Below are 12,175 nucleotides of genomic sequence, written 5' to 3'. Positions count from 1 at the left end.
TAAATAATTTTAAATAATTAAAGTTTTTAATTATTTAATTTATATTATTTTCTTAATTTTATTTTAAGTGACACTACTTTCGAAAGTTAAGCAAATATCACGATTGAAGTAGCGAAGCAGACATGTCTTAAATGACTTATAATAACTAATTAGAAGTGATATAATAAAATTTCTATAAAAAATACTTGTAAAAATAATTTAAGTAAGCCTCATAGAAGATGTCAAGTTAATTTAAAACATAAAGAGTTAATTAATTATTTTATGTCTATTTTACTTTTTTATCAAATTTATTAACTTTTTAATACTTAAATGATTTATAATTAGAGGTGATGTAGTAAATTATGCTTGAAGCAGATGAAGCAGACATGTTATAAATGTTTACTTTACTTATTTATTTTATTAATTATTATTAATTTTCTAATACATAAATGAAATATAATAATTAAGGGTGATATAGTAAAATTACGAAGCAAATAGTGGTCAACAAGCATGTTGATCACCGAAACGAAAAGGTTGTTACAAAAATTAAAATTGAATTTCCTTGTTTATCTATTTTATGCTTCATTTAATTGTACCTAATAAAAAATGATGTTTTAATAACTCAGATCTACATCGTAACTATGTATTTAATTTTTCGTTTGAATCTAATTATTTAGCTCTCAATAGGTGTACTGCTTTCGCACCTTTTTTGACACAGATATTACTATTGCAAAGTACTTTATCCGATCATTTAAATTTTTAACTTCTTTTATCTATTTTATCCTTATTATTAAATATTATTTAAAATCTAAGACTTAAATGACTTAAAATGACTATTTAGAATTGATAAATAAAATTACTATAAACGTTACTTGTGAAAATTTTGTAAGTGAACCCCGTATAAGGCGTCAAGTTAATTTAAAACATCAATGGTTAACTAGTTAGAAGCGATATAATAAAATTACTATATAAAGTATTTTTGGAAAAAAATTAAAGTGGACTCCATATTAATTAATTAGGTGTGATATAGTAAAATCACGATTGAAGTAGCTGAAGCAGACATGTCATAAATGTCTATTATATTTTTTTAATTAAATATTATAAATTTTCTAATACGTAAATGACTTATAACAATTAATTAGGAACAGTATAGTAAAATTACTGTTGAAGCAGCTGAAGCAGGCATGTCATAAATATTTTATTTACTTTTTTCATTATATATAATTAATTTTCTAATACTTAAAAGACTTATATAATTAATTAAGAATGATATAGTAAAATTACTGTTGAAGCAGCTAAAGCAGATATGTCATAAATATCTATTTTATTTTTTATTAAATAATATTAATTTTCTAATACATAAATGACTTATAATAATTAATTATCTAATACTTTAATGACTTATAATAATTATCTAGAAGTGATATAATAAAATTACTATAAAATTTACTTGTGATTTTTTTTAAAGTGAACCCCGTATAAGTCGTCAATTTAATTTAAAACATCAACGACTAACTAATTAGAAACGATATAATAAAATTACTATAAAAAGTACTTGTGGATAAAAATTTAAGTGGACTACATATAAGTTGTCAAATTAATTTAAAACATCAAGAGTTAACTCAGAATTTTGTGTCTATTTCACTTTTTTTTATGAAATATTATCAATTTTTTAATACTTAGATAATCTATAATAATTAAGTAGGGGTGATATAATAAAATCATGATTGAAGTAATTGAAGTAGACATGTCATGAATGCTTATTATATTTTTTAATTAAATATTATTAACTTTTTAATACGTAAATGACTTATAATAATTAATTATGAATGATATAGTAAAATCACGATTGAAGTGGCAAAGCAAGCATGTTATAAATATCTATTTACTTTTTTAAATTATGTATTATTAATTTTTTAATATGTAAATGACTTATAATAATTAATTAATTATGATATAGTAAAATCATGATTGAAACAACTGAAGCAGACATGTCATAAATATCTACTTTAATTTTTAAATTAAATATTATTAATTTTCTAATACGAAAACAACTTATAATAATTAATTAAGGATGATATAATAAAATCACTTGTGAAGCAGCTGAACCAGGCATGTCATCCATAAGCTACCTGCTTCAGCAACTTATCCTCACTTAAAATATTATTAATTTTTTAATATGTAAATAACTTATAATAATTAATTAGGAATGATATAGTAAAATCACGGTTGAAGTATTTGAAGCAAGCATGTCATAAATATTTATTTACATTTTTTAATTATGTGTTTTTAATATTCTAATATGTAAATAACTTATAACAATTAATTAAGAATGATATAGTAAAATCACAATTGAAACAGTTGAAGCAGACATGTCATAAATATCTACTTTACTTTTTAAATTAAATAATTAGAAATGATATAATAAAATCACGATTGAAGTAGCTAAAGCAAGCATGTCATAAATATCTATTTACTTTTTTTAATTATGTTTTATTATTTTTCTAATATGTAAATAACTTATAATAATTAATTAAGAATGATATAGTAAAATCACGGTTGAAACATCTGAAACACACACATCATAAATATCTACTTCACGTTTAAATTAAATATTATTTTCTAATACAAAAATTACTTATAATAATTAATTAAGGATGATATAGTAAAATCACTGTTGAAGCTGCTCAAGCAGGCATGTCGTCCACAAGCTGCCTGCTTCAGCCGCTTATCCTCACTTATATATTAGTAGTAGAGTAGTATATATATATATATATATATATATATATATATTAGATCTATGAGAGACTCGTGCTAAGTTCGGACTCAAATTCAAGATATAAAATAATTATTTTTAATTTAAAATATAATTTTTATATATTTTTTACTTTATAAATAACATAATCTAATGATATGTCAAATATTTCTTGTTAATAAATTTTCCTACTTATTAAAGTTTTTAATAACATAAGTAGATAATCTTTAAGAAAAAAAATATTTGTGAGTAAGAAAGTATTACCAGAGAATAAGAATATATCAAATGTCCACCATCAATTCAATATTTTGTAAATAACATGATTTAAAATAATTAAATAATTATAATTTGACGAAGATCATAAATAAATAACTATTTATATTTTTATTATTTTGTGAGTATCTAATTGTTTACTTGTATGCAGAAATAAATTTCTTTTGATATTTATTGAGTTTTAATTTCATTCTTTGTTTCATGTAGCAAGTGTTTTTTGATAATCCATTTTTTTCATTTTATAAAATTATCTAATACAACAAAAGATTTTCATGACTTCAAGTTTATATTATATCTTATAACCTTAATTTAGAGTTTTTACGCAAATTAACTTCATAATAATCTCCAAGGATATTAAATAATAATTAAATTGCATAAATAGATTACTCCATTCAGTTCATTTACTTGTCGTGTTTATGTTTTACACATACCCTAAAAGACAAGCATAACATTAACCAGCAGTTTCTCGTTAATGACTAACCACGAGTTTATAGTTATGGCAGTATTTTGTCAATTTTCTTTTCTATAGTTTTCGATCATTTCTAGGTGCTTCTGTGTCGACAATCAATCACACATTTTTTATGATGTGCAAAATTATTTCCAAACAACCTGCAGTAAAAGGTGGCATGCTTGGTGGAATTCGATTAGGGGAAGGTGCATTTTTTAGCTAAATATTTAACGGAGGAATATTTTTGAACCAAAAAATTAGTGAGTGGTATTTTTGATCCATTTCATATATATATATATATATATATAGAGAGAGAGAGAGAGAGAGAAGACATCATTTCCCCCTGAACTTGTGCTCAACTTGCTTTAGCACTTAAATTAAACTTCCATTTATTTACCCCTCTTAGCATCTTTAAAGTGTATTAGTTTCACCCCTAATATTGACGTGAATTTTTTTTTTAAAGAAAAGAAATAAAAAGCGCATTTTTTATTTAAAAATTGAGATGGTCCCACTATTTTTTTAATATATATATATATATACTTAAATAAACCCACCCCTTACCTCTCACCCCACCCGTCTTCTTCATACCGTTCCACCCCCTCACCCTCACCCCTCACCCCCTCCTCATCTTCTTGTATTTTTTCTTACACCCCACCCCAATTCTCTTTCTCCTTCTTTTAACACTCCATTTCCACTTCTATTATATTCATCTTTCTCCTTCTTCTAACTCTCCATCTCCACTTCTATTATCTTCATTAATTTTTCAAGAAAGAAAAAACTACATGTGAAAAGTTATGAATATTAATACACTTTTCAAAATTCATCATTGAGAAGAAGAAAAAGAAGAAGACAAAATTTATAATCAATTCATCTTCAACAGAGATTTGAAGGGGGAAAAATGAGCTACCACTTAATTGATTAGAAAATAATTTTGAAAAAGAGAGTCTTTCAATACATTATTTTTGAACTAAATTACTTATATGATTTTTGAAGAAATCTATTGTTGGATTTATGAGATTGTCCTTTGTATCCACCATTATTAAACCTTGAAAAAATTTGAAGACAAAAAAAATGAGTTTGTCGAATTCATGGTTGATGTCTAAATTAACTATTGGGGTTTTCTTATGACAATGTGAAGTTGTACTTGAATTTTGAGTTTGATTGATATGAAATTTGCTAGTTTAATTTTGTATCAGCCATTATTGAAAAAGCTTGAAGACAAAAAAAAATGAGTTTGTTGAATTCATGGTTGATGTCTAAATTGATTATTGGGGTTTTCTGATGATGTTGTGAACCTGTACCTAAAATTTGAGTTTGATTGGTATGAATCTTGCTAGTTTAATTTTGTATCCACCATTACTGAACCTTGAAAAAGCTTGAAGACAAAAAAAATAAGTTTGTTGAATTTATGGTTAATGTCCAAATTGATTATTGGGGTTTTCAAATGATGTTATGAAGTTGCACTTGAAATTTGAGTTTGATTGGTATGAATTTTGTTAGTTTATGTTGGAATTTGAGACCCAAAAATGAAGAACCCATATATGAGCAATGTTGAAGATGACATATGAGGAGAAGGGGTTTGGGGGGAGGGGGGCTGAAGAAGATATTTTTTAATATATATATGAAATTATTTTAAAAAATACTTTTCTTGTGTGGCTCCAACGTGGCAGTGATGTGATGCTAATTTGTCGACGCGTGTGATGCACTCTCCATTGTGAGAGTGGTATTCAGTCTTAAGGGGTGAAATTAATACACTTTAAAGATGTTAAAGGGGGTAAATAAACAGAAGTTTAGTTTAGGTGCTAAAATAAGTTGAGCGGACAAGTTCAGGGGGGAGATGATGTCTTTTCTCATACACACACACGCGCGCGCGCACACACACACACACACACACACACATATATATATATATATTATTTATTTACTTGTCTATAGGAAAAGACATCTCTACTTCATATGACGTAGTGATATGTTCTGAGTACACTTTACACCTCCAGAACCCACTTTGTAGGAATACACTGAATATATTACTGTTATTATATATATATTTATATATTTAATGTGGTGCAGACATGCAATAACAATCTCAAACAATTGGTATATAGGCGTGTTCCAAATAAATAATAGGCTTAAGTCATCGATTGACCCTTAAACTTGTTTCGAAATTTCACTTGGACCCCTCAACTCAGTCTTGTACCTATTAAACACTTGAACAACCCAAAATTAGAATCTATTAGACATTTTGTGGACAATCAGCAAAAGGTATAGAATGTGTGTAAACACTCGTGTGACGTGGCAAAAATGACCAATTAAAAGAAAAACATGTGGCAAATGGATTTTAAAAATTAACTTTGAGTTAAAAAATTATATTTAAATATAAACCTAATCTAACCAGCCCCCCACCCCTACCCTTACTCCACCCTCTCCCCCTCCTACTCTATTAACGATATCACTATTGACACTATTTTCATCACTGCCAGCCAAAAAATTCAACCTCATTAATGGAGTAAAAATCCAAACTAATACAAATGAAAAATTATTGAACAAACTCAAGAAACAGAACCATTGAAATCAAAATTTTCATGGATTGGAAGGAAATACAATGAGTAAAGATCAATTTTTTTCTGCAAATCAAAAAATAGAACCATTGAAATCGAGAATCAAGTTGCAAATCAAAGTTGTAAAAATTTTAATTGAAACAGAGAACAAATAAAAAAAATTATTTCAGTTGATGTTTTTCCAATTTTTCAGTTGTTAATAAAGGAGTTTTGATTCGTTTCATTGGTTCAAATTGCTATAAACTCAATGTTATAATGGTCTTTTTTTTACGTTTTCTTCCTCATCCACCCTTTAGATTTAAACATCTTTTGTTGCAATTTTTTTTGAGTGTGATTCTTTTTTAATTTTCAATATGTTAGATGAGAAAGAGAAGAAGCGAAAGAGGAAGAGCAGAGGGAGAGAAATATATGTAAAGAAATTATGAAATTTGAATGTTTTAATGGTGGTCTCCATTTTTTCGGCGAAGAAGGCAATAGACTGCGGTGGAAAATGTTAAAAAACTATAATGGAGATTGCAGAAGACTCCCCCCTCCCCGAAAAAAGAAAAAAAAGAGTAAAAAATAACTTTCACGCGTCACTCTCAAGTGGCTTACACTTACTATGACATGTCAGCAAAAAATATTTACGTGGTTTAAATTTTGGGTGGGTTAAGGGTCTGATAGGTACATGCCTGAGTTAAGGAGTTTAAGTGAAATTTTGAGACAAGTTTAGGGTCCTATCGATTGTAACAACATGCACAACGAAAGTAATAATTCTACAGGATCAATACAACTTACATATAATCTACATAACATAATCAAAATAAAAGTCAGAAAACTTACCTCTTGATGCTTTCACACAATTCGTTCAACACCTTGTTTGCCAGTTTTGTTGCCTTCTACTACTTCCTGATTGACCTTACTAATCAACTTTGTGTGGGCAAGTATTTTTGGATTGAAGAAGGATATGTGAATTCTAAGAAATCAGCCTCTACTTATTCCCACTTTCAACGGGATGAGGAAGGAAGAGAGACAAACGTTTTGACCCTTCATTATAACCTTAAAGTCAAAAAACGTTTTTAGCCTTAATGTCACTTAATGCCGAAATGTTTTAAAGCTTTAAATTTGTCATAATGCCAAAATTAATTTTTAAATTCTTTTATTCCTAATAGAAGATCGGTAGTTAATATTACTTTTCTTAGCAGGCTTCTTTACTTTTCCAAAATTGATTAGGTAATCAGGTGTAGCAGGGACCACAGATTTATTAAATGAGGCTTCCAATTATGATATTAATTCGGTGATGGAAGAATTATTATAACATAATAAATTATAAATTATACCACTAAAAATATATAATTGCACTCCTCGATTTAATTCCGAAATCTACCATTACATCTTATTTAACTTCCCATGTTAGAATTACCGATACCAATCAATCAAATTAAATTCTCTGGAAAATTTAACTTATTGATTAGTTTAATCCTTTATTTATAATTCTTAACTTATTTCACATAACGGATAGAAAATCTACCAGCAGGGTTTTCACGTGAAAACATATAAGTAACCACAAAGAGGTGTCTTCTATCTCAAGTCTGGGACATGGCTCTATCAATTAATTAATATTTCACTAAGTAGTTCATCATTATCCAACCCACCAGGAATATATTGACTCATAAAAGAGTTTCACCTTTTAATAGATTAAAATGACAAATCAAACCAAATAGATCATAATAATTATATCAAGATTAAGAGTATAAGTACATGTAATGGACTAGAGAAGTTATTTATTATAATTCAAAACATAAACAAGCATCTTTAATTGGCTCATTCAATACATATGAAAAGTACTAGCACAAGAAGTTGGAATATTACCACTCCCATGATCAAGAACAAATTATATTTAATCTTGTGCTACAATCATCAAGATGTTTGTCCTACCTCATCTTTTAATTGTGAACATTAATTTATTACTTATAAGAACCGATAATTTTAATCTTCTGCACATGAGTCAAAATACTTCATACATAAAATTGTCTACTATATAAGTAAAGGACACACATGTTAACACAATGATCTATTCAAATAAAGATTTTATTAATATAAGAAAGTGTCTTTACATTGGGATGAAAATATAATACTAACACAAACTACATGGTTAATAGTATATCCTAACAATCTCCCACTTAGACTCATAACCATGAATGCATAATTTTAACTCTCATTTCTTCCACATGCTTATCAAAAACCTTCTGGGTTAAGCCCTTTGTAAATGGGTCCGCCAAATTATTCTTCGACTCAATCTTCAAAAGTCTCACATCACCTCTTTGAGTTATATCCCAAATCAAGTAATATTTTTCTCAATATGCTTACTTTTTTATGGCTTTGTGGTTCTTTCAAGTTTTCAACTGCACCATTATTGTCACAATGAAGTGTTAGTAGTGTCAGAACTGAAGGAACAACTCCAAGCTCTTTCAGAAAGTTGTCGAGTCAAACAGCCTCCTTAGCTGCCTTAGAGGCAGCTACATATTTGGCTTTCATGGTGGAATCAGCAACACATGATTGCTTGATACTCCTCCAAATAATGGCTTCACCTCCTAAAGTAAACACATATCCTGAGGTAGATTTTCTAGAATCTTTATTTGACTGAAAAGTTGAATTAGTATACCCAATAGGTATAACATCCCCAGAGTAAAAAACAAGCATGTAATACCTAGTCCTTTTAAGATACTTGGTTATAATGCTTAACCGCAGTCCAATGTTATTGCTAATGATTAGACTAAAATCTGCTAACCATGCGAATAATAAAGAAAATATCTGGTTTAGTGCCCAATATAGCATACATGAGGCTCCCTACAACAGAAGTATAAGGGAACACCTTTACTCTTTCTATCTTATTGATCATTTTGGGCGACTGATCTTTTCATAGAGTGATTCCATGCCTAAAAGAAAGGAATCCCTTTTTGTAATTTGTTTACTAAACCTTACAAGAATAGTATCAATATAAAGTGCTTGAGATAAGCCTAATATCCTTTATTTATGATCTCACATGATCTTGATCCAAAGGATATGAGCCGTTTCTCCCAAGTCTTTCATATCAAAACATAAGGACAACCACTCCTTAATAGTATTCAACATGCTCATATTATTTCCTATGAGAAAAATATCATCTACGTACAAAATAAAAAATACTACTCCATCTCCGTCCCATTTTTTATAGACACATGACTCATTTTCACATTGATCAAAACCAAAAGTCTTAATCGAATTATCAAAACAAGTATTCCATGCTCTAGATGCTTGTTTCAAACCATAAATGGATTTCTTACATTTAAAAAACTTATGTTCATTACCATTTTTCATGAAACCTTCTGGTCGTGCCGTATAAATGCACTCATCAAGACTTCCATTGAGGAAAGTCGTCTGGACATACATTTTCCAAATCTCATAATCATAATAAGCAATAATGGATAAAAGCATCCTAATGGATTTAAGCATAGCTACCGGTGAAAAAGTTTTCTCATAATCAATTCCTTCTTTTTGAGTAAACCCTTTCGCAATAAGCCTAGCTTTAAAAGCTTGCACTTTTCCATCCATACCTCTCTTTTTCTTATTGATCCATCTGCAACCAATGGGTTTGACTCCCGTAGGTGGTTCTATAAGTTTCCAGACTTGATTGGAATACATAGACTCCATTTCAGATTTCATAGCGGCAATCCACATTTTATCATCTTTATCACGTAGTGCTTCGACGTAATTAAGAGGTTTTGTATTAGGATCCTCAGTAATTATATCATAATATTCTCCCAAGAGCGTAAATCGTAAAGGTTTTCTAATAATTCTCCCACTACGACAACTAGTCACTATAGGATCTTCTATATTTGGAACTAAATTTTGAACACTCTGAATGTCTTCCTGCACTATGACAGGTTCCTCGACATTATCCTGAACGTTTTTCTTCATAATTGCAGGTTGATCGATATTACTCTTACTATTTTGAGGTAGTGTTTTGTCAAGTGTTTGCTCTTGTGTAACCTCTTTTCTATTAACATTTCTCCCACTACATGGATGCAGTAGTATATCAATAATGGTTTTTAGAATGTGTTCTTGTGTTTCATTATCCGTTATTCTATTGCTTAATTCCTATAAAATAGTTTTACTTCTAGAAACATGTTTCATTAAATAATCCTCTTCAAGAAATCTAGCATTTGTCAAAACAATTACCCTATGTTTCTTTCGACAGTAAAATAAACCCTCTTTCATACCTTTTGGATATCCAATAAAAACACACACTTCTGTCCTAGATTCCAGTTGATCAGTTTTTTCTTTTACCACATATATTGGACAACCCTAAGTTTGAATATGTTGTAGAATAGGCTTGCACTCACTTCACAATTCAGATGGGGTTAAAGGTACTGATTTTAAAGGAATCAAGTTCTGAATATAATTTGTTGTTTCTAATGCATAACCCTAAAAAGAAAAGGGTAAATCTGAATAACTTAACATTGATCTAACCATTTTTATAAGATTTCTATTTCATCGTTCTGCCACACTATTTTGTTGTGGTGTTTCCAGAGTAAAATATTGAGATGTAATTCCTAATTCTGATAAGTATTTAATGAGTTTTGCAAAAGTTATTCACCACCACGATTAGATTGTAATGTACGTATATGTTTGTTATGTTGCTTTTTCATTTCCATATTAAATCCTTTGAATTTTTCAAAGCATTCAGATTTATGGAGCAACAAATAAATGTATTCATATATTAAGTAATCATATATGGAAGTCACATAATACCCAAAACCACCTCTTTCTTGTATATTCATAAGATGACACAAATCAGTATGAATTAATACTAACTTATCACCGGCTTTATTTCCGTTGGAAGAAAATGGTCTCTAGGTCATTTTACTTTCTAAACAAGATTTACAAGTTGGAAGTGCCTCCACTTTTAATAAACTAAAAGGTCCATCAAAAAAACAATCGTGAGATCCTATTTTTATTAATATAACCTTGACGTAAGTGCCATAAGTATGTTTCACTCAATTTTGAAATATGTTTTCTTTTATGCTATTGATCAACATTATTAAGTTCCATTATTTGTAGAATATTATGGGAAATATCAAATACAAACAAATCATGTTTTTTAGGAGCAAAAATAATAAAATGCTTATTAAAGTTTATAATTGCACAATTATTAGCAAAATAAACATGATAACCAGCATCCATTATTCTTGAAATTGGAATTAAATTCCTTCTTATAGAAGGTACATAAAGAACATTATGCAAAGTCAAAAGTATAGAACTACTAAACAAAAGAAAAATATTTTCTATAGCTAAGGCTGGTGCTGGTTTCCCATTTGCTTGAAATACATTCAGTTCATTTTCACATAGGCATTGTATTTCCTGAAACCCCTACAATGAAGTGCAGATATGATTAGTGGCTCCCAAATATATAGCCTAAAAATTAGGAGGAAACAACTGCTAAAAATGTTTCAACGACATATGAAAAAGATGTACCTTGTTTTTGCATCTTAGCTATATAGTCAGGGTACTGTTTCTTACAATGACCAGGTTGCTTGCAATAATAGCACTTGCCCTTAGGCTTAGCCACACCACCATTAGCTCCTGGAACCTTATGAAGCTTATTTTTCTTTTTGTTTTTGCCTTTCAGCTTAGAATTAGAACATGAAGGTTTGTCAGACATCAACGCTGCATGAGGATCTTGCTGCATAATGATATATTCTCCCGCTTGCAGCTTATTCAATAGTTTTGTAAGGTATAAGTCCATCTTATTTATGTTATAATTTAAGTAAAACTACAAAATATTATCCGGCAGAGTCTGTAGGACCATCTCTACCTGAGATTCCTTATCAATAACCATACCAAGAATTTGCAGCTCATTCAACAGACTCATTGTAATGCCTATAGACTACACCCTGGGCGTCACACGGTGTCTATGACCCCGAAGGACCACAAGCTAACCCATGACTGGTATCTATTATAAATACTGAATAATCATTATAAAACATATGTAGAAATGAGCTGAAAATGCTATAAGGTCCATAATACTGAAAAACAAAGATTGAGTACATCTATGGAATAACTGCTAACTGAAAGTGTCTGAAAGACTCTAAACATCTGAAATAAAAGAATTGGTGGGACAAGCCCCAACTAACTTCAATT

General features: G+C 29.0%; 1 protein-coding gene across 1 annotated transcript; it reads right to left on the bottom strand.

Annotated features, from left to right (window-relative positions):
* Positions 1–11,456: 11,456 nt before the first annotated feature.
* On the bottom strand, positions 11,457–11,906 carry LOC107844430. Its single transcript, XM_016688847.1, has 2 exons — positions 11,850–11,906; positions 11,457–11,717 (listed from the first exon to the last, which is right to left on the bottom strand). The coding sequence occupies exons 1-2, from the start codon at positions 11,904–11,906 to the stop codon at positions 11,457–11,459; spliced, it is 318 nt and encodes a 105-aa protein (XP_016544333.1).
* Positions 11,907–12,175: the final 269 nt, after the last annotated feature.

This window comes from Capsicum annuum, chromosome 10 (genome assembly GCF_002878395.1).
Source record: "Capsicum annuum cultivar UCD-10X-F1 chromosome 10, UCD10Xv1.1, whole genome shotgun sequence".
Lineage (NCBI taxonomy): Eukaryota > Viridiplantae > Streptophyta > Magnoliopsida > Solanales > Solanaceae > Capsicum > Capsicum annuum.
Note: the sequence above shows the minus strand (reverse complement) of the source record. Positions and strands in the feature narration are given on the sequence as shown.